This window comes from Carassius gibelio, chromosome B23, assembly GCF_023724105.1.
Source record: "Carassius gibelio isolate Cgi1373 ecotype wild population from Czech Republic chromosome B23, carGib1.2-hapl.c, whole genome shotgun sequence".
Classification (NCBI taxonomy): Eukaryota; Metazoa; Chordata; class Actinopteri; order Cypriniformes; family Cyprinidae; genus Carassius; species Carassius gibelio.
In genome coordinates this window covers 4,883,351-4,907,778 of record NC_068418.1, presented here as the reverse complement: position 1 = coordinate 4,907,778, position 24,428 = coordinate 4,883,351, and the positions used below count along the sequence as shown (strand labels likewise).

The 24,428-nt window shown below is 38.2% G+C and overlaps 1 protein-coding gene across 4 annotated transcripts in view; it reads left to right on the top strand.

Moving 5' to 3' along the window:
• LOC128011273 (IQ motif and SEC7 domain-containing protein 1) overlaps positions 1–24,428 on the top strand; it is a 67,659-nt gene that overhangs the window by 14,913 nt on the left and 28,318 nt on the right. Inside the window, exon 1 of one of the 4 annotated variants that reach the window (XM_052593493.1) lies at positions 6,754–7,408. The exons of 2 other annotated variants lie outside the window; for them this stretch is intronic. In XM_052593493.1, the coding sequence (XP_052449453.1) occupies positions 7,332–7,408 (77 nt within the window). In that variant the 5' untranslated portion in view covers positions 6,754–7,331. Of the gene's footprint in view, positions 1–6,753; positions 7,409–20,431; positions 20,717–24,428 lie in introns of those variants that run through there. One more of the 4 variants, XM_052593494.1, reaches the window with a different exon arrangement.

The following is a 24,428-nucleotide window of genomic DNA, read 5'->3' as shown; positions in this document are numbered from 1 at the left end:
ATTGTGGACACAGATTAATAATTCAGTCTTCATTTGTTTCTTTTTAGTTAAATTGTGGCCATGATTCACCAACGTGTTCCCTCATTTTAGTAAAGAGTGGTTACAGATAAGCACAACAGAAGATAAGATGAACAGATAAAACATAGAAATGGTCAGACCAATTCTCTTTTGAATTCGTTGTGACATAGCTAGCTACTTTTTTTTGTATACAACATGCTGCTGTATTTCTGCCTTCATTGAGTGTGCATGTGCTGCAGACACTGGGATTGGTCTATACTCAGGAATAGAGATATATAGAGATATATAACGCTTGCTTCAGTGAACGGCCTGGAGAGAAGTCAGAGGAAGCCTAGACCAGCGCTTCTCAACTGACCCTGAAATCAGTCTCGCATCTGTTTGGGAAATAAAGTGCAGATAATAAAATGCAACCATGGAAAAAACTCTTCAACCTTCTCATATTTTTGTTGTTGACATCTGACCAACTGTTGTCATTTTGGCACATTTATTGGAGGCCAAATGATACAGATTCTTCACAGAACATGAACAAATCTACACAAGATAACCTGTCTATATTAAATACAGGTGAATGGATACATTGCACTTCTGCTGCAAAATGATCAGTTCTCTTATTTGGCCTATGTCGTGTTAACGGGATAGTTAACATTAGATGTGTTTCCACTGTCGGGCCAGTGCGAGCCAGGGGTTCACACACGCCCTTTACACGCCTCTCAGAAACAACGTCACGCAACCCCATCATTTCACCAATAAAGGGAAGTTTCAGAAAATAAAGAAATAAGTCACTGGAACATGCGCGATCACACAGGAACATGATAAAAGCGCCCGTGTGTTTGCATGCTTTGTTATATATTCAAATTCAAAAGCATCGATGTGTTACTATAGAATAAGTGATACATTGATCATAATGAATTAACTTATCAGGACTCAAAATTAATCACACTGAAATACACTTATTTCTATTTTATTTATTTATTTTTTAACGTTTAAGCGTTATGAAAATAGCCTCCATATTCAGTCAAGTCTGTCTCTGTTTATTTGTAGCCACAGTAGCCTATATACGTCACATTTAGAAAGAATGACAATATCTCTATTTTTATAAAAGCTCCCGAACATAAAAATATTTTTATGATAAGCTACGGGGAGCTAAACTCTCGAGACGAGACTATTGACATTTAAAATATGTTACTAAATAAATTCATGATTGTGGTAGAGAATAAGAAGCTGACGTCTGATTTCTCCAGCGGACACATTTACCATGTTTGCCAGGGGTGTAACGGTACGCAAAAATCACTGTTCGGTACGTACCTCGGTTTTAAAATCACGGTTCGGTTCATTTTCGGTACAGTAAGGGAAACAAATGCAAACATTAAACCGCAGGTTGCCTATTACTATTTTTAACAATTTGTTTAAATTTTTTTAAAATACTTTTTAATAAAATATATATAAAATAAGAAAAGAATAAGAAATAAAATACTGCTGCAAAGTTCTGCACTAAATAAAATACTCTCAGTCTCAAACCAATATCATATAATAAAATATAATGAAAAATATAAATAACTATGATTACAGTGCAGCATTACCAATCCCTCAGATTTCGTTATTGCGTTGGACCGATCAGAATTAAGAGCAAAGGTCTGTTTAAATGCCGACGGGAGCTGCGTTTGAATTACAATTGTTTTATTCCTAGTTGTAGTGATGTTCACACTCGCGTGATGCCTTTTGAAAACCTTAGGCCGGTGACACACTGGCATATTGCACCTGTCAAACATAGTCTATTTTGCCGTCAATACTGTTGACGGTGTCCTTTATTAGCAGGCTTTATATTTATGCTCAACATGAAGTATAGATATTGTTGTCGTGAGGACAAGATCCTGGTCTGTTGGCAGTCTCCCTCTATGTTACTTACAGCAGCAGCGCCACGTCAGGCACGATTCTGGTGTGTAAAGACACAGAAAGCGTGAAGCAGCCATCACACAACTGACATGAAGCAGAAAGGCCATGCTCACGCATCGCACCCAGTGTGTCACAGCCTTAGAATCAGCTGCAGGGCAGGAGTCTTTAATGCTTTAATACTGGAGTTTTAGCTGGTACCTTTGTGAAATGATCCGCAGCGCAGAGGTTTCTCCAGATGCGGAGAAACTCCACCTTTGTTCATAACCACACCTCTAGCCCCAGCTGGCCCCCTTTTGCCCAAGGTTTTCTACGGGCCAAAAAACCCTGGCCGTTGGCCCCGAGGAAGCCCCGGCGAGTCACGATCAAGCCCCAGAAGTGACAGTGGAAACTCGACTGGTCCTGGCACACACTAGTACGCCCGCTTTAAGCTCGCCAGTGGAAACACGTCTAGTGTGTGTGATTTACTCTCCTTCAAGTTGTTTCAAACCTGTGTGAGTTTCTTTCTCTGTTAAAAGAAGATATTTTGCTGAATGTGGGAAGCCAAACGGTGTCTGGTTCACATTGACTTCCATAGTATGAAAAAAATGATCTTCTTTATAAACATAAACATCTTCTTTCTCATTCAATAAATGTGCCAAAATAGTTTGGTCGGACATCAGCAACAAAAATGTAGGTTGCATCTATGTAGTTCGAGGTCAGAACATATCTGTTCACCTTTGTACAGTAAACAACATTGTGTTTGGGCATGAAGCAATAGTTAGTGAGAAGTGCTGTCCCAGAGAGTGCACTGATGTGTGCTGTTCTTATAGTGTGCTTCTCTCACAGGGATGAGAGTGTGCTGCATCAGTTCTGCAGGAATCACATCTGCCTGGCCACGGATCTGTCCTCATCCGCTCCTGAGGGAATAAATGTCTCTGTGTGTGCCCTCACATTCACATGTAGCAGCACAGATGGAAATCTTTCTGCAGTAGTTCCTTTCATAATCGCTGGAAGAACACAAGTGTAGCGCTAGAACGTATGACTACAGTCAAGTGTTGAGCCTCAGACGTGTAGCTCTGTTACAAACAGTGTGGACGAGCACTGATTCAGGACTCGGAGTGATGCATGAATTAAAAGCAATATCTATTTAAGTTACTGTATAATAACGGTGTTTGCTTTGCCTGATATCAGTAGTTTATTGTCTTGACCATGTATTGAATCATATACAAGATTCAAATTAAAAGTTACTGTATATGATTATTATTTTTGTATTTTATTTATTTATTTCTTTGGCTCTCAATATCTGTAGAGTTGAATGTTTTTCTTTCACGTGTGCCTTGATTCTTAGTCTCAATCTTTATCTTGAGAGATTAATAAGGACTGTGTTCAGACTGTATTCAGTTTATCATGTTTATTTTATGTGAAACACTATGTAATGATAAAATGAGAGTATGGTTTTAACCGTAGTATGCTGCAGGGTTGCCACATAACCTCATGACGTTGCATCATCACATATATTTATGATGCTTTTCTTTCTTTCTTCTTTTTTTAAATTTTTTATTTTTTTTTATTACTTTTAAGTGATTTAAGAACAAGTTCAGGCTGATACTTTCTGTTCATTTGTCACACTGTAAATGAAAGCCGAAGGCTGGGAATAGCAATGTGGCAGATGTTGTTCTCTACAGTAAGTCAAGTTTATTTATTTAGAGCTTTTCACAATACACATTATTTCAAAGTTGCTTTACAGAAAATCATGATGTTGATGTTTAATAATGTTTATATTATCTTATTCTTACTATCTTGCTTTATAGTCGCATTTGGCTGATTCAAGCTGGGTGATAGTTAACAATTTGAGATGATAAAAGCAACTGAGCAGTTGAGATCTGCTACAGTTCATGGTAAATATCATCACCCTGTGTGAGTAGAACAAAACTAGTCATATTTACATAGCTAGCTTTAAATAAAGAGCTGGCTGATAATATCGGTTACATTTAGCGACAAAATCCAAATAAATTAATATGACTGTCTTTCTGGATGCTGTATGTCCATATTGTATTCATACTACATGTGTACAGGATTGTGTTCCCGGGGTTGAGGATGACCCATAGTTTACTGTTTCATGAGTGAAAAGTCCTCGTCCTCGCTCTAGTGAACCACACAAGTCAAGTCATCTTTATTTATATAGTGCTTTTAACAGATTGTGTCAAAGCAACTGAACAGCATTAAATAGGAAAACAGTGCGTCAGTAATGCAAAAAGGCAGTTCATCACTGAATTCTGACACAGGCCATTACATCAACATCTGTCTCAATCTCAGTTCATATTTCTAAGTGTGAAAAGTATGTTGTGCGCTGATGTATACATTGAAAATTCACCAGCAATAGCATGCTCTCTTATGTACCTTTGGTGTACTATTTTCAAAATCCTATGATATTGTCTACTCAATCTCTCTAGCTTGAATATAGTGTGTGGATAGTGAATGAATTGATATTTTTATGTCACTTGTAAAACAGAGATCGCTTCAAAGCAAGTTCACAGTATTAAACGGAAGTAACAAAATCAATGATGCAAACTTTAAAAATGATGCAAATCCAAAATGTGCTATAAAGCATGTATAGTAAGACCATACTGTAGTGCCATTATTTAGCTCCAGTCAGTTCAGTGTTGATTCAGTTCAGTTCAATAAGTGTGTAAAGTTCACTCATTCTGAAATAAGTTCAATTCAGCTATAAACAGCTCTACTGAATATTGTTATTGTCATCATTCAGCTCAATTTAGTTCAAGTTTTGTTCTCATCTGATAGTGTCAGTGCTGTCAAATCGATGATATTACTGAACTTTAGGTTTCTTTGAGACTTCAACTAATTAAGCCAAAGGCAACAGTGGCAAAGACCCCAAACTCCGTCAGGTGATAGAAACATCCAGTTACTGTATCTTCTGGCGTACATGAAGGGACATGGTGTGATGGTGATCAGGATATGTCACACTGACATCAGATGGGCATTTAATCATTGATGCAGTTTTTGTGACAATTAGAATAATTTGCAGCTGTTTTAAAACTGCATCATCTGTGTGTGCTCTCTTCTTTATGACCTCTGATGCCGATGGCTGATGCTCAGACTCATGAATACTTTAGTGCATCAGTCCATGCTATAAACTGTGACTGTCTCTGCTGTGAGCTGCACTAATCAATTCACACTGAAGCTAGCATGAAAGTGCAGGAGATACTGAGGAGTAAATGTGATGGCATCATGATGTTGTGCTGAATTACCTCATGATACCTGTATGCTACCTCATGACTCAGAGCTCTGGTAGGGTCTAATTTGAGTCCTTTTATTAAAAAAAAAAAAAAAAAAAAAACACCTAAAGGGGCATTTTCTTCTTTTCATGTGAATGCTAATGAAGTAGACAGGCAGCTCAAGTTCATTTGAATTTCACTGCATCCCAAAGTTAAAGTTTATGTCCAACAGAAGATTAATAAATTATGGTGTGGCCTGTTAAAAGACACCAACTTGAATGATTGCAGCGTTGCAGTAAAGTACAATAAAGAGTGACATCATATTACAATCGATGAAAGCATCATATTACAATCAATGAAGAGCTTTGGCCTTGAAGTTATGAATGAATGAACCTTTCTGCATCTTGACAATGTGCTTTTTTATGTGAGAAAAGAGCAAACACTTAAAGTATTAACCACCTGAACAGCTAGCATATTAATAACACCCACTCACAAAACCTTCAATAAGTCATATATATATATATATATATATATATATATATATATATATATATATATATATATATATATATATATATATATATATATATATATATATTACTTGTTAATCTCTTGTTTCCCTCCCTATTATACCAATTTTATTGTCACCCATAATATACAATTTTTGGAATTTCTAGATTTCTTATCATGATTAGAATGCCACTTAAAGGTTACAAAAAATAAATAAAGAAAAAGAAAATAAATTTGTATAATGTTTAAGTACAAGTAACTTCATAAGGATGCTCTGAGAATGTTGGACTAAGAAGGTTTTCTCAACATTGTAAGAATGTTCATCAAGTATGAATAATGTCATAAGGATATTTAGAAGAATGTTGTTCAAAGAACGTTTTGTTTGTTTTTGTTAAAGAAAGTTGTGAGAACATTCCATGTTAGCTTGGCATTTTTCCTATCAAATGTCTCTCAAAAGTTTTCACAGCCTATTGATATCAAAAGACTGGTTTCCCACTGAAGCCTGGTCAGTACCTGGGTGAGAGTCCTCCTGGGAAACTAGGTTGCTGCTGGAAGAGGTGCTAGTGAGGCCAGCAGGGGGTGCTCACCCTGAGATCTGTGTGGGTCCCAGCGCCCCAGTGTAGTGATGGGGACACTATACTGTCAACAAGCACCGTTCTTCATATGAGACGTTAAACCGAGGTCCTGACTCTCTGTGGTCAGTAAAAATCCCCCAAATTTACCCACTGGCCTCCGACCATCATGGCCATCTAATAATCCCCATATCTGCTGATTGGCTTCATCACTCTGTCTCCTCTCCACCAGTAAGCTGGTGTGTGGTGGGGGTTCTTAGTTATTATTATTATTATTAAAATAAATGCTGTACATTTTTCATGCTTCTTAGTGGCTCTGTTCTCAATAATGGTCTTTTGGAGGAGCACTTGAGCCTTACTGATGAGTCTAATGAGAAAAGCTGCTTTACATTTCTCAATTTACTGCAAAGCTGCACTGTTTTTCAATGCAGTAGAATTATTATACACTGTGGTTTCTGCACATGACATCATAGTTTTGAGGATGAGGGAGTCCCTCCCCTCTGACAGCCCAACCACCAGAGTATTGTCAGCAAACCGTTTGCAAGTTCAATAGTGATGTTGTTGCCAGGCAACCGACATTCAGCATATATAGGTGGAGATCTCTTCATGGATGCAGTGAAATGCACTCGTAGGGAACAGCTGAGGAAAATCCTGCAGCAAGGAGCACCTGCACTCTGGAAGTTCACTCTCAGATGCCAATCTGATACAATTTATATAGTATATGCTGAGGTGCATGTCAGTGACTCCATCCTCTGGTGTTTGCTGGATCTGTATGTGAAGACGCTGAAGCTGATGCAGTGAGGGTGGATCTAGAGCTGACCTGGTTTCCTTATCAATGAGCCGAATGCTGTAGGAATCTCCTCCTGGATACACAGTGTAACGGCTTGCCTGTGAGCTCTTGAGGATGCTTTGGGTTCTTCACAGCTGCAAGAGGAAGAAGAAAGCTAGACGGTTGGACTGTCAGATGTGTTTGGCCCATCAGATTTATTGCAGCATTGCACGACCAGCAGACAGCATGTAACACGCAGAGATCTTCTCTGCTGCACGAATCTTTGGCTTGCGTTTCTCAGGTGAAAATGAAGGTTGATCATTTTGCCATGTGACTGAGTGTTCAGCCCTGAAAATGTCAAGATTTAAAGCTCTGTGTTTGGATTATTGGCAGTTTTTGTGCCTTCAGCCTAATAGCGCATTTTTCAAAAGGTAAGTGTGAGTTGTCTGTCAAATAATTAACATTTTGCATGCTCTTAAAATAATTGACAACACAAGCAGAATGTATATTGAACATGACAATTATTATTGGCCCTATTAACCGTTGTTTTGTGTTTTAATCATTAATCAAAATGATTTTTCAGCTGATGTCACCTTGACCATGTGGACTACTGTGAATGTTAACCAATAGACCAATAGCTGTTTAGGCTCGGTTTTCAGCTGGTTATGGTTGGTAAAGCAGTCCTTCTAAAATCTTGCAAATGATGTATTCACTTATTTGGTATTTTTTTCATTATTTTAAGTAATGATTTTGAAAAGGGATGCATGCACACACACTATTCCAGGAAAAAAAGTCTCTTCAGAAGTCCAATCAATTCCAATCAAGCCTCACCCTACATATTTTCTTATTAAATCATATTTCCTGTTTAACTGTAAAATATACCACATTACAGAAATAAAATTGGCTAGTTTAACTCACAATAAAATGTATTTTGATCAAATGCCATTTTATTTTTAGAGGTAACAGTTTTTTTTAACTACTACAGCATACTGAGGGTCATAAAGTCTTCACTGTTAGGCTTAAGTGTTGATCGGTCAGTTAAATTATATTAAACATTACCTGAAGAGTTGTAGCAATTTGAATAAAAGTTGGTTTTTCTTACAAAGTTATTAACAAATTCCATTCCATTTTTATTCTGGTTCAGGGGTTTCTAACAGTATTTGACAGATCTTAAATAGAGATAATTATTGACAACAGTCCCTCGGACCAGGTTTCTGGGTGTGTGTGGGATCCTGGAATTTACTGGACATAAAGGTATAGTGTGCATATAAGGACCGTGGTGTCAGGTTATAGATCAAGACTTACTATCATGAAGGGTTCAACTGGCCAGACTAAACAGACAAATTGTGTTGAATGCCCCACATGTGCTCCAGTAATGTCAGGCTATAGAGGGATATATATTTTTGTTTATTTATTTTAATGTAGAACAAACAGAGTAATCCACATCAGGGCAAAAACAGAGCAACAGTAAACAAGTAACAGTAAACAAACCAGCAACCAAAGACAAAGAAAAGCGGGCTTATATGTGGATGAGTTAACAAGGTAAATGAGACACAGCTGAATGTAATGAGTCTTGAAAGTCAAAGCAAAGGGTCCTAGGAACTGATGTCCAGAGAAACAAAGGATGCCCTCTGGTGGCTATATATATGGACACACCAACTAGACACTGTGAAATTACCCCTGCCCCCTCTAAGGAGCAGATCCCAGATGCTCCACAAAAAGTCAATGAAATTCAGGATGGAGGTGGGATGGAGGCAGACCAGGGGGAGGGATGGAAGGCCAGGTCCATGTAGTGAAAGAGGTCTAGAAACAGAGGTAGGCCAGGGTGACACAGCAGTGCAGGAGGCCAGGGCAGAGCCAACAGAGCAGGAGGCTTGAGCCGGCGGGACAAACCAGCGAGGCCCTGGCTGAACAACAACCCTGATGAGGGCAGAGTCAGGAGCTTGGCAGACAGCAAAGGCATAGCTGAAGACTACATCAGCGGAGCTGACAAGGCCGATGAACCCCCTTGCAGCTCAGGCAGGACTGCAAAGAAAGAAGGGTTAGTAACAGCCTTGATGGCTGTAACAGGACAGGCATACAGTTCAGAAACAGTCTCCTTGACCAGAACAGGGCAGGCAGACAGTTCAACAACAGTCTCCTTGGCCATGACAAGGCAGACAGAGTTCAGGAGTGGACACCACCACCTAGAGGGGAGCTGAAGTGGATGCTTCCATATTCCATAGAAGCTCCACAGCAGAAACCACCACCTTGAGAGGAACTAGAGCAGACTAACTAGGGGACTCTTGGACTGGAATGAGTGCAGGAGTGAACTCCTAAACTTGAGTAAGCTCTAAGGTGGATTCTTAGATTGAAACAAACTCTTGAATTAATTTGTAGACTTGAGTGGGCTCTGGGGTAAACTCATGGACTTGAGTGGGCTCTGAAGTGAACCTGTGGTGACCTCTGAGACCCCCAAAGTTAGGTCTTCCAGGACCACCAGACTTGAGACCACCAGAGTCAGATCCTCCAGGTCCACCGGACTAGAGACCACCGGTGTCGGGTCCTCCAAGATCACTGGACTGGGAACCACCAGGAATGGGTTCCCCCAGGACCACCAGACTCAAGGCCACCGGAGCCAGGGCCTCCAGGACAACTGGACTCAGGACCACTGGAGCGGGGTCCTCCAGGACTAACAGACTCAGAGTCACTAGACTGGGAACAACCGGAATCGGGTCCTCCGTAACCTCCGGACTTGGGACCACCAGAGTCAGGTCCTCCAAGACCACCTGATTTGGGAGCACTGGTGTCAGGTCCTATAGGACCACTGGACTTGGGTCAGACTCGTAGAGAGGAGCAGGCTCTCCCTTCAGGAGAACTGGAGTGGACCTTGCTGCACTCCTCCTTTTCGACCTTCGCTTGTGAGACTGAAAGTGAAAATTCACTATCCACTGCAATGGGCTCGGACATCTCCGGTGGCACTGAAATGGACTCAGTTTGGACACATGACATTTTAATTTGGGTTTAATTTGGTTTTGTTTGTTTATGTTTGTTTTATTGTATTATGTTTTAACCATGATTCCTATTCATCTCCATTATTAGACTGCAACGGTTTGTTTCAAAAATCTCAATTTGTGTTCTACGGAAGAAGCAAAGTCAGCTACATTTTGAATGCCCTGTGGAAAAGCAGATAAATATAAAAAATTCATTTTTGGTTGAACTATCCCTTTAAGTTTTTTTTATTATTACTTTTTTTAAGCAAAAAATCAATATGAATTGGATTTTCTGTGAAGTAGATAAGGTTTATGAGAAGAAACTCTCAGTAAAGAAGCAGCATGACATTGGAGACCTCAGATAACTTGATCTACTCATCTGAGACAGCAGACAGCATTACTTATTTACTGACTGTCCCAGCCTGCCGCAGATTGGGCCAGCATAACGGCTCATAGATCATTCAGTGCTGCCATCTGATTGCTGTGTTTAAGGTGCTTGTGTCTTTGGCTGACATCAGTGGTCTTCTCTGAGCTCCTGTGTACTGCCCGGGACGTGAGTTTGCCTCTCTTTTTCATTCATTAGACACATACTCATAGTCTGATGAATGTTGAGCTTACTAGACTTTAGTATAGTGAAAAACAGGTTTGTTAGACTTTGCCTAATCCTTAATTTTTATAATGAGTTGAATGTCTTTCGTGCTCTTTACAGGTAATCAATCATTTGTCTATATTATGCATGACGAAAGAATGCTTTTGAAAATCAATCTGGTTTAAGTTTACTTCATGTAATATGGTATTTGATCACTGCTAGGTACATCCACTTTCAGATTTTATGAGTCTGTACTGACCAATACAAAATCTGACAAAAGCACAAATAACATTACCTATGTTCCCATCCACATATTTTTATGCACATTTTAAGGGATCATATTAAACATCCTGTATAGAAGACTTATATTAAATAACCGAAAGTCATCCTCCCCTCTCTCTTTTTTAAATTTGATCTCTGTGGAATTTTTTTTTTCTGAGGTCTACTGTCTACTGTAACTGTAAAGATTTTCCACTGTCTAGGGATAATTTCTTGGATATTTAGACAAACTGGCTGCCTATCCACCCCTCTAATGTTTCATGTGAGGGTTGAGTTGTAAAGTACATTACCTTCAGGCATATGGTACCTCTAACTAATGAACCTGTATTTATTATTGTTAGCATTATGATTTATGTCTAAGGTATTGTATATGTGTATTTATTATTATTATTATTTAATGTAATTATTGTTTAGTTATTATATATATATTATTAAATGAACACAGTCTGAGACAATGTTGTTTGTCGTAACAAATCAGCTCAAACAGTAAATATGAATAATCAATAATACCTAGTTATGATTCATTATAAATATTTAGATCTGCTTTATGTATTTACTAGACCTCTTAGTGTCAACTGTCTGTCAATTCTAAGAATGTTAATTTCCTGTCTGCATGATTAGGGACTTCGGTTATGAGCAAACAATGGACATATCCTGAAGTGTGATACAAATAAGACTTTATTAACTACAAAAACACTTAAACTAGTCTAACTTGGCATAGGAAAAAGGGTTAAAGCTTAAAGGGTTAGTTCAAAATTATGTAATTAATAACTCACCCTCATGTCATTCCAAACCCGTAAGACCTCCGTTCCTCTTCAGAACACAGTTTAAGATATTTTAGATTTAGTCCTGGAGCTCTCAGTCCCTCCATTGAAACTGTGTGTACGGTCTACTGTCCATGTCCAGAAAGGTAAGAAAAACATCATCAAAGTAGTCCATGTGACATCAGAGGGTCCGTTAGAATTTGTTGAAGCACTGAAAATACATTTTGGTGCAAAAATAGCAAAAACTATGACTATATTCAGCATTGTCTTCTCTTCCGTGTCTGTGTGAGAGAGAGTTCAAATCAAAGCAGTTTTGTGATATCCGGTTCGCGAATGAATCACTCAATTTAACCGGATCTTCTTAAACCAGTTCTCCAAATCGAACTGAATTATTTGAAACGGTTCGCGTCTCCAATAAGCATTAATCCACCAATGACTTAAGCTGTTAACTTTTTTTAATGTGGCTGACACTCCCTCTGAACTGATGTGAAGAGAGAACTGAAGATGAACACCGAGCCAAGCCAGATAATGAACGAAACATTGACTCGTTCTCGAGTCAAGAACCGGTTGCATCGGTTTTCGGATCACCAGTAGTGATGGGAAGTTCGGTTCTTTTCCACGATCCGTTTTTTTCGGACAGTTCGATTCAATAAACTGGTTGAAGAAAATGGTTCACCGGTTCTTTTGCGCTCGACGTAATGACGTCATTGGTGATGATTGCCCTTGATTCAAGCCTTCGGTTTACCCGCGCTCATAACAATAGGCTTGTTTGAGATGCGCCTTGCCTCGCCTGAAATGTAGGTGAGAGTAGGCGGCTGCAGTAATGGGAGGGGTCAAAAAAGACCTTTGAAGTCGCACACTTCCTGAATCTCGCTGTTTTGTCGCCTTCAAACGTCTGCAATGGAGGAGATTGCGTTGGCTTTTTTTTTTTTTATCGCAGACGAAGTGGAAGGGAGGAAATTTAGAAGAATGTTTGCAAACAAGCAGGTTTCTGCCACCATTTCACGTCCATAGTATTTTTCCATACTATGCAAGTCAAAGCTCTTTCGTAGCAAACATTCTTCAGAATTCCTTCCCTTTTTTTAAGCCAGACCGTTACACTTCTCAGATGAAACCACACAAAGATGAGGCATAATGGTTAATGACAGTATACTGTACATCTCAACAAATTAGAATATGATGACATGCCAATCAGATAATCAACTCAAAACACCTGCAAAGGTTTCTTGAGACTTCAAAACGTTCTCTCAGTTTGGTTCACTAGGCTACACAATCATGAGGAAGACGACTGACAGTTGTCCAGAAGACAATCATTGACACCATTCACAAGGAAGGCAAGACACAAACATTCATTACCAAAGAAGCTGAATGTTCAGAGAGTGCTGTATCCAAGCATGCTAACAGAAAGCTGAGGAAAGAAAAAAGCGTGGAAGAAAAAGATGCACAACCAACCAAGAGAACCACAGCCTTATGAGGATTGTCAAGCAAAATCGATTTAAGAATTTGATGAACTTCACAAGGAATGGACTGAGGCTGGGGTCAAGGCATCAAGAGCCACCACACACAGAAGTGTCAAGGAATTGGTCTACAAGGCTACAGTTGTTGTATTCCTCTAGTTAAGCCACTCCTGAACCACAGACAATGTCAGAGGCGTCTTACCTGGGCTAAGGTGAAGAAGAACTGGACTGTTGCCTAGTGGACCAAAGTCATCTTTTCAGATGAGATCAAGTTTTGTATTTCATTTGGAAACTGGTCCTAGAGTCTGGAGGAAGGGTGGAAAAGCTCGTAGCCCAAGTTGCTTGAAGTCCAGTGTTAAGTTTTCACAGACTGTGATGATTTGGGGTGCAATGTCATCTGCTGGGGTTGGTCCATTGTGTTTTTTTGTTTTTTTTTTAAAACCAAAGTCACTGCATCCGTTTACCAAGAAATCTTGCAGAACTTCATGCTTCCTTCTGCTGACCAGCTTTTTGAAAATGCTGATTTCATTTTCCAGCAGGATTTGGCACCTGCCCACACTGCCAAAAGCACCAAAAGTTGGTTAAATGACCTTGGTGTTGGTGTGCTTGACTGGTCAGAAAACTCACCAGACCTGAACCCCTCAGAGAATCTATGGGCTATTGTCAAGAGGAAGATGAGAAACAAGAGACCAAGCAATGCAGATGAGCTGAAGACCACTGTCAAAGAAACCTGGGCTTCCAGACCACCTCAGCAGTGCCACAAACTGATCACCTCCATGCCACGCCAAATTGAGGCAGTAATTAAAGCAAAAGGAGCCCCTACCAAGTATTGCGTACATGTACAATACTTTCCAGAGGGCCAACAATTCACTAGAAGTGATTTTTAATGGTCTTATGAAGTATTCTAATTTGTTGAGATCGTGAATTGGTGGATTTTTGTAAAATGTGAGTCAAAATCATCACAATTAAAAGAGCCAAAGACTTAAACTACTTCAGTCTGTGTGCACTGAATTTATTTAATACACGAGTTTCACAATTTGAGTTGAATTACTGAAATAAATGAACTTTTCCATGACATTCTTATTTATTGAGATGCACCTGTATACACATATATTACATAAATAGACACAATCAACAGACTGGGATGGATAAAAATATTTGATCAGTCTCTGATAATCTTAGGTTGCTATCGTCACGCAGGCTTGTTTATGCATTACACCCGTGTGTACAAATATAATATATATTGATTCCATAGACTGTTGACTAGTCTTTGTGGTATGTTCAAGCACAATTCTTTGGTACAGATGCAGGCGACAACAAAGTTGGCTTGCATTGCCACAAGTTCCTTGATGTTGGTCTGGTGTATTATGGCCTTTTCGGACCCACACAGGCCACAGAATTAATATGTGAATTCATATGTTTTCAATCTTCTTTTGTATTCATTTTAAAGGATGCGGTCACTGGTGTGTTATGGGTGGTTACGTGGGAGTTGCTATTAAGTTCTGAGTGGTTTTCTGAGTTACTATGTAGCTTCAAAGTTGTTCAGGTTAATTTCAAGGGCATTACTAAGTCTCTGCTACTCTTGGTGGCTCTGGGTGGTTGCTACTAACCTTAGTGGATATTTTGTCTTCAAAAATGAATTATCCTTATGCTCTTCTTCCACTCTCAAAGAAAGAAGGAGTGAATTTAGATCATCATAAGACTTCTGAGATTTATTGTCTGGTTTCATAGTTCAGTGCTGGTAACTAGTGTTTAGATGTGACATTGTTACCCCTTCTGTTTGGTAAAAAAATTATAAAAAATAATAAACAATGCTAAATCATATCTGAAAGCCTCTTATGTAAGCTGCTCCTGACCAGTAGAAGTGTTGTTTCTATCCTGAGGGTGTTGTGTGCTCTGTGTTTGGTCAGATAGGGAATGTGATATTCTCATGAATGATTCAGTATAATATCTCCTACAGGAAGAACCAACTCAAAACCAGTGTTCCTTATGTAAATCCTGAGAAAAAGCTAAAAACCGATAACAGATAAGATTGGGATCAAAGTCCACCAGCAGCAAAATATTGTTGAGATAACCTCGGGATCTCCTGTCACTGACCTTTAAATTACATGCTTTCGTGTAAGGTTGAAATGCAATTCTTTAGACAGTGATCCTCCTGGAAACAGAAAATAGTCCTTCTTGTAGATCCTCATGAAAATATTTAACATTTCAGATCATTTAGGATTAGGTTATGTCAAATTGTTAAAGCCTAGGAAAATGTCATTATATTCACAATATTTTACACAGTGGTTACACAAAATGTTTTTTGTTTTTTTTTCCTTCTGATAATAATACAAAATATTAGAAAAGCAACATGAAGGCAAATATTGCATTTCTAAGAATGCATGGACATTGATACACGACACATTATGTTTGTGTTTAGTTGGCATTGATAATGTTGCTGGTTCTTTATCTGTAGATAGCAGATCTCAGCTGCATTACAGTGTGTTTTGAGTGAGAAACTTGTGCATGTGTGTAGTGAGTGCTGAGACTGAACTAATGAACTCATTGATTGTTTGACCTTGTGTCAGATCTGCAGTCAGTCACCATCACAGTCTCCTGAAGAGCTGCTGATCTGGAAGGGGCCCTGGGGTTGTGTATGTTTGTGTGTGTGTGGCTTTCTTTTGTGAATGTGAATGTGTCAGTTGTCTATATGGTTGAGTGTTTTTGGTAATATTTGTTTCATCAGGGCAAATCTGTCTTTCTGTTACATTATATATTACAGATGCATGTGTAATTTAATATAATTTAATATGTGAGTTGGGTAACACTTTAGTATAAGGACCGATTATCACTATTAATTAGTTGATTATAATCATGCCTATTATTAAAATATTGGCGGTTTATGATAAAGCACATATTCTGCATGGCCATATTCTACATCCATAATCCTACCCAACACCTAAACTTAACAACTACCACACTATTTATTAATAAACAGCAAATTAGAAGTTAATTGAGGCAAAAGTCATAGTTTATGGGTTGTTAATAGCGATAATTGGACCTTAAAATACAGTGTGATTGTGAGTTGTTTAAATAAAAGGTAATTATCAGGTTTCTTTATATAAAAACTACTGTACATCTTGATGTACTATTCGTTTATCCATCTAAAGTGTCTTACAGATCACCTATTACATGTTTAGACCTCCTGGAGCAAACTAAGGTCAGGAATCTTGAACACAATTGTGGTGGTTTTTCTTTCAGCTTTAAACTTCCTCTAACACACCATAGCAAGTCATAGCAAACCTGTCATACCTGGACAGCATAACTAACATATATTTTGGAATTTCTAAGAGTTTTATCTTGAAGTTCATGTTTGGAAATGGTTGTCCCAGTATAAGCTGTGTGTGAATGGAACAGCATATGTATGTGTAATACTGTATGTGAGCCAGCGACCCTCTGGACATGATAGACTGAAAGAGCAATTATCTATGCTTTGGTTGCACAGAAATCTGAAGGAGACAACACTAACACATGCTTTCAAGGCTCTGATGATGCCTCTTGGCTTTTTGGCCAGGTTGTGCAGCACTATGTAAATCAGTTATTTTACTATGTTTTTTTTTTTACATTTATTTTTCTATTTGTTGCTGCTTCCCTACACTACATCATACACCAAATGGCGGTCTAGCCTACCAGCACTCTTAAAAATAAAGATGCCATAGAAGAACCATTTTTGGTTCCACAAAGAACCATTCTCTCAAAGTTTCTTTAAACAACCACATATGTCTTACCTTTTCATAATCTGAAGAACCTTCTATGCATTTACTGTTACTACACATTTCCTACCTAATTATTTAAACTTCATATGAAATTCATGACAAAAAGGCTAAAATCTCAACAAAACAACTTCAATTATACTTTTTATAGGCCTATGTATTGTGAGGACTCGCCACCCTGGGTCACATGACCATGAAGGGTAAAATTACTTTCTTGAAGTGACTATAACGGACCACATAACAGGCCTGCTTTCAGAGAAAGGACGTCAGAATCAGAAATATGGAATGACATCAATAGCTATGTTTCCATCCACCTATTTTTATGCACATTTTGGGATATTGCAAAAAATGAGTAAAACGGTGAGATGCGCATAAAAAAACGTATACACTCAATTAAGTAGGATACATTTTTTATTTAGTAAGAAAACATGCGCACAAACTACGATGGAAAGACTTTTACCAAATAAATTCCTTAATGCTCATCAAAAAAGACGTGACTTTGCGATGGGAGCTCATAAAACTGGAGCAACCAATGGACAGATCTCATTGCACAACATCTGAAATGCTAGTTTTGCCATTTTAATGTGCTTGAGAAAAGTCTTGTCAAAGTGCTTTGTTATAATTAACTCCAAGAACTGTGTTCCCAAACAGCAGACTCAAAAAATAAGATAACATGACCGCGTTTCACCAGCGTGCTCTGAAACTCGTAATTTATTGTATACACTAATTATTATATACAGTGCCTTCTGCTATACTTCAGCAAATTTTGAGATTTTGAGATATTTAGCTCAAGTTAATCAGGAAGTGACGATTTTGTTCTCTTCAGTTCCCTGAGTGTAAACGGTGCTTTATTTGCAAATGTTTTATGAGATATTCCAATTTTGCGTATACATTTAATTCATACTGTAACTTTGGATGAAACATAGCTAGTTTCTGCTGGTACTGTGATATTTTTCAGGGGTGGTGTTGCTTTTGAAAACTCTTAAAGGTACAGGTTGTAGGACCTGCTACTAGAGGGCGCACTATCAAAACAATAACAATAGCGTGGTTTGATGACGCTAAGGAGGAGCGTGGAATGATGGGATTTGTTGTCTTCTACCCAACCGCTGACGGCCATCAATCAGACGATATGAAAACGATTACCACTTGTTCAACAAATATATACACTTGTGTACATTCAAACAATAATAGTGCATACATAGCAAACGCGAATTCAATGATTTGCGCGAGTAGATTACATTCAAAGTCAATGCAAAGACACGATCAGATGCGTTCTCGAGCGGGTCTAGAGACGCGATGCCCTGCGTTTGGTGTAATAATTTAATTAAATAACAACTAATTTTGTTGATCGTTATAATAGATACGAATCAAAACAACTCACCTGTTGAGTAAAACACAAGCGAGATCGGCATCTCTTTCTTGTTGAAGTTTGTCGTGAAGCTTTTTCGGCATTTGTCCACAACCCTGTTGTCCTGGGTTTCTATGTCCGATACAGTAGGTGGCGGTTTGCACCTGATAAGCCCTGGTTGCAATCTGCCATAAAACTAAGAAGAAGAAGAAGGGTAACTAACTAATGTCATTGACAGGCGACTGCACTGCCCCGTGTCACTGTTTAGAATGGGAATTTCTCATGATTTACAAGTAGTTGAAAACATTAGCGATATTGTTAGTAATCAGCTGGACAAAATATATAACACTAGCCTAGTGGTTTTTGGATATTTTACTGCAAATATCTTACAAATTGTACCTTTAAAGGGTAAAGGCCCCTTTTCATATATTCTGGTCAGTTTTTGTTAAACCATATAACTTTGTGATGACTTAAGGCTGGTTAATGAGAATATAATAATGACTGGCAGGCACAATAATAAGACGCTGTGATTGTGGGCCTGGTGGGAGTAAGCTCTGAGTTGAAGCAGATGTTTTATGAGAGGCCAGTTGGGTTTCCCGGATCTGACATCAGCCTGGCTCTTTCTGTGAATAACACCACAGGCACAAACCCTCCTCTAAAGCCCCAATGTGCACCACATTTGAGTGTGATATGAAGTAAACATAATCAAGATCACATCTCTTGCTCCATGTTGTGGTTGAGGTTTGCTGCATGCATGTCTGTTTTCTGCGCTGTTGAGCTAAAGAGGATATGTGAGATGGTGACACATGCATTAGTGAACTGTGAGGTCTGGAGGAGCAACAGCTGCACTTCACTGCTTCACAACTTGAGTGAGTAAAATAGCCCATAATGTCACATGCTCACACACTTCAAGTGTCATTCTTTCTTTGACTTATGGATATTTGCGCTGCTTCTCTGAACTTGTGACCTGTTCCCTTTAGCAATGCACCGTTTCTGTTTTAGTTGCAAACCAAAGGAAGCAGTCGTTTTCTCCACAGGGAAAGAAAATGTCCTGCTTCTAATTAGAGGACGTGGTCACCTTCATCCAGTCATGCAGCCGCAGTGATTGGTGTCCTTGTAAAGGAAACAGTTGGCCATCTGGTACTTATTTTCTCTTTTTCCTGTCACCTCACATGCCATTATTCAGAGAGGGCCAGTGAACCTTGCAGCACCTCCACAGCCCCATCTCACGCCCCTCACACCATCATCTAAAGCCTGTCAGTCCACGACTACAGCTGCTCGTCACATACTACACTTTGGCACTTGACCTCTACATTTACAGTACTTGAATTATATATAATGCCCTATTATGCAATTAAATATTTAGGGCCTTATATATAATAGATTACTGTTACTTTGTTCATGTTAAAACTATGTTTGAACATAAGCTAGTAAACTTAATGTGGTGGATATTTGTCAGTGAAACATAAATGAACAGGTAAAAGTCCTGTTATAGTACTAATAAACTGAATGGGTTTTAAATACAAAATAACCAGGTTTATATAGACTATATTTATTAATCATCAATAAATCTAATTTCTTTCAGTGTCATTCTTTTTAATCTGAATATTGCTTGCTCCACAACTAGACATATTTTAGCCAGGTTCATACTTTCTAACTCAATACACTTAATTATATCAGTATGTAGGCCTACCAGTATTTATAGTTATAATGATATCATTTGAATATATTAATATTTATATAACATTTATATGAAATCAAATAGATGCAAACCATTCATAAACTATGCCATGATTTTATGGATTTTTTTATGCATAATACTCTTTTATGTTTGACTGAACAATATGCAGTTTATTTAAATAGTTTATTATTTATATCAAGTTTGTTTGTTTATGTTAAGCTGTGTAATTTATATGTTAATTTTGCATTTTATATGTAATTCAAATCCATAAATCCTGCATTTAGGCTTTTTATGTGTATAACTGCTTTTATGTTATAACAAATATATATGGCCCATTTCGTATCCACATGTGAATTCAAGGAAAAGGTCATTGAATCAAGGTCAAAGAATAGTCAACGTGTTTTTTCTCTTTAAAAAACATACAGCATGTTTTTGTAATGCTGAGAAAGAGTCTAAACACGTGAAGCATGTAAATGTGAAGCATAAACACATGATCGTCAGAGCAGAGCTTGAACAGGACAATCTCTCTCTCTCTCTCTGAAAGCCTCTATTAATAGAGGTGCTTCCTCTTTTTCCCACTTGCATTCCTCCGCTGCCCCGTGCAGAAGTCACCCTGTGAGTGTTCACTCATTCACTGGTTCCTTCCCTCTCTCCCACCTTCTTTCACAAGCACATCCTCTAACTGTAGATGTGAGGCAGGGTTTGCTGGCAGCAAGTCTGTCTGGGATTCCTCCTGGTGCATGTGAGAGCTAGAGACAGCCCTGGAGCGCTTGGATCCAGTGATGGTTGAGCTGGCTGTGTTGTTGTGGACGTGTGTTCTTCTGCAGATATGTGGTGTTTGCAGTGCAACTCAGAGAAAACACAGTCTCTGCTTGAACTGGAGCTGGACAGCTGGTAAGAGTAGACTATAACTAGTGTTTGTGTGAATGTTTAGGTTTGAACTAATGTTTGAACAATGCATTTTGACTATAATGGCATAAAATTAATGCAATTAAAGAATATTTGTTGATATTAGTGCTGTCAAACGATTAATCACGATTAATTGCATCCCAAATAAACGTTTTTATTTACATAATATATGAGTGTGTACTGTGTATATTTATTATGTTTATATTAATACAAACACATGCATGTATATTTTTAAGAAAAATTTTATATATTTAATAAATTTATACATTATAGAATTTATCTGAATATAAATAAATACATGTAAATATTTTCAAAACATATGCTGTATGGATCTATATTTATATATACATAATAAATATACATAATAATTATTTTGGATGCGATTATTGTTTGTATTTGTATTCAGTAATGTTACCAGAAGTGGCCTTTGTCAAGTTACAGTTCATCTCAGTTCATTAAGTCAACAAAGGTTTCAAAGTGCTGTAGAATAGACAGTGGAATATAATGTTTGCAGTTAAAAGCCTGTGTATCTGGAAGCTTGTCACGTGCTGTTGACCTGGTGTATGTCAATGTCGCACTGGTTTCATTCATTCTTTGGTCTCTGTAGCAGTCAGTGGTCATGTGCCCTGACAGAAGCATTGCTCTATATTTATGAGATGATCACATTAATGAAAGGGTTTTCTTTTTTAGCCTGTGCAGCTGAGAGATACAGTGGAACATGACAGTCCACATTTTTCAGGACTGGAACACAGAGTTCTTAGACAGCATGAACCTGAATATATTTGCTTGTCAGAGATGTCCTCAGAGGTTAGACATCTTAGTCAAGGCTTTCATGCAGAGCAGCGCTTTAAAGCTTCGTGTTATGGTTTATTTATAATGTCCAGTGTTGTTGTGGAAAGTCTGTGCTTCTCTGTTAACTGCTGGAAGGCCATGAGACATTCGTCATTCTAGATGAATTATCAGTCACACTTTATTTTAAGGTGTCCTTGAGTAATATTAAGTAACTACATGCACTTAGGGTTAGGATTAGTGTTTAGCTTAGGGTTACGTGCATGCATGTAATTATGGCTAAATTGTTATTATAATAGTAAGTACATGTAACGTGTAACAAGGAATCCTTAAAATAAAGTGTTACATAAAGTGTTACTGAATTTTCAAATTAAAGTAGCTGTTTGTGTTTTTTTTATTTTATCTTTTCCTGTGGTGATGGATATCTGGGCCTGAGCTTTGAGTTCAACACTTTGTGTGTTTTTGTCTATGTCACATGTCTGCGGTGCTGAGCTAGATAACAGAATAACAGCCGAAAGATCAGCAGGGAACGGCTGCTTCCTCTGCTGGAGGACACAGAACAGCCACCTCATTTCCTGTGCCAACAGCCCCACAGCACAACTACAAATCAGCAGACAGTTTGACTCGGACACATTGTTGGTAATGGATGCCTGTGTGATTCTTTGGATGGCTGTGATTCTTTCATCCAATAATTCAGTGCCTAATTACAAAAGGTCTGCGAGACGAGTTCTTATGAAGGAAATGTAGCGGCAGAAGTATAAAAAAAATATGCACTTCACACTTTAAATGCCTGAATGTTATTGCGTTGTATAATAAAATATCAAAGCAAGTTGCATCAGTAAACTATTTCTGCTAAACTTTTCTCAATCACATTGCACTTTTGCATCAAGTCAGTTCTCCTCAGGTGACTGAAGGTGTAGTTCACATGTAGTTCACAGCTATGTAAAGATCCATTAATGTTTGACAGCAAAAGTCTCCCAATCCTTTTGAGCTGTGTATCTCGTTTGTTGTAGTTGTTTTGACCTTGTCTTGCGCTTGGCTGTCCCTCTTTAAATATCAAACCAAGTGGCATTTATTTGAATGATCAAATATGATGACTTTTAAGTGTGGCTCTGTGTCCAAACATTTTTTGAGATCACTGTGTGTTTAATATGTGATGTTGTGTTTGACTGTCATTGATAGTAAAACTGCAAGTGGGTCATGTGGTCTGCAGCGTGTTTCAGGCACATATGGAAATCCACTTGAGACGAGCAGCATGCTCACACGCACACGCACACACGCACACACACACACACACACACACACACAGGGCTGACGTCTGCTCTTCATTAACATGATGAACTCCCAGAGATTTTTCCTGCCCTCTTTCTCATCCACCTTTATTCAGCTGGAATGCTGGAATCCCCCTGCTATTTGTCAAACACCCAGCGGGGATGGTTTGACAGACGCACATCCTCTCGCACACACACACAACAAAAAATCCAAATTAAGCAAAATTATTTTAATACAATCAGGGTTTTGGAGGGTGGTGGGGTTGAACTGAGGTACAAGTTTATTCTAATAATAGACAAGGCTCCAGAATGTCAATGCAATGTGAGAGAACCCATTCTTGTGTGTGCGTGTGTGTGTGTGTGTAATTGTACAGCTTTCTTTGTGAGGGCCATTTTTAGTTTTCGACCATCAGAGTGAGGACAGTCTTGTTAAGTGAGGACATTTGGGCTGTTCCTCACGTTCTGAGAGCCCGTTAAAGGCCTGTTTGGGGGTCAAGACCTGGTTTTAGGGGTCAGGTTGTAATTGGGTAACGGTTAGGTTTATGGTTTGGGTGAGGCACTCAGATCTGATGGGTAGGTTTAGGGTAAGGAGCTAGAAAGTTCATTGTGTCAATGTCCTCACAAAGATAGCTAGACAGAGTTGTGTGTGTGTCTTCTTTTCAGCTGAAAAAATACTATAGTAATTTATAGTAAATACTATAGAGTTTTTGAACCATACTATAGTAAAGTGTATTATACTGTATATATTATGGTATTTACAACACTTTGTTAATGAATGCAACAGCATACTGTATTAACTACTGTATAGTGAACTTATCAACTGTAATAAATACTGTAATATACTTTAGTTTTTACTACAGTAAACTGTAGAGTATTTTAGTATATTACCCTATATTTGTAGAAAACAGCTAAAAGGAAAAGGACAGGATTGGGTAGATGAATTTGTTTATATTAGTATGGTTGTTATATTACCACAGCAATATAGAATTACCACAACAAATTAATTCAAGTACTTTACTATAGTATGGTTCAAAAACACTATAGTTTTTACTATAAATGACTATAGCATTTTTTCATGTGGGTTTTTTTTGTGTAAATCTTCTGTGTTTACGGTGGCCACTCTTGATTTACTGTCAGAAACACAGTTGCGGTTCTAGGGCTGTGTAAAAGGAAAGGTCATTCTAGACTCTTCTCCTCAATCATTCAGCTGCTGTTCCTTTAACTGTGACCTGTGATGGGGAAATGACTTCTCTAGAAGAGTCTGAGTCACACACTTTCACAGAGTTTTGCCAAATCACTCGTTTAAACCTCATTTACTGAGGGTTTCCTGGTAAAGTACCTAAATTAAAATTGTTGTTTATACACTTCTTGTTTTTTGAGAACAATGAATGTGAATTTCGGATCCAGATTGGCTTGATAAGGCTAGATTTACTGACAGCCTGTGTCAGTGCATTAAAATAACTACTGTAAGGATTTACTAAAGACACAGTAAAAAATGAGCGATGAGAAGGCATGGACACAGTTATTATTAGTCATTACATATTCATTTGAAGGGGTTTGCCTTTCAGATGCAAAATGTATGATGATTAAGTATTTTAATGAGTTATGCAATATCATTTACTAAAGTTAGCAGTGGT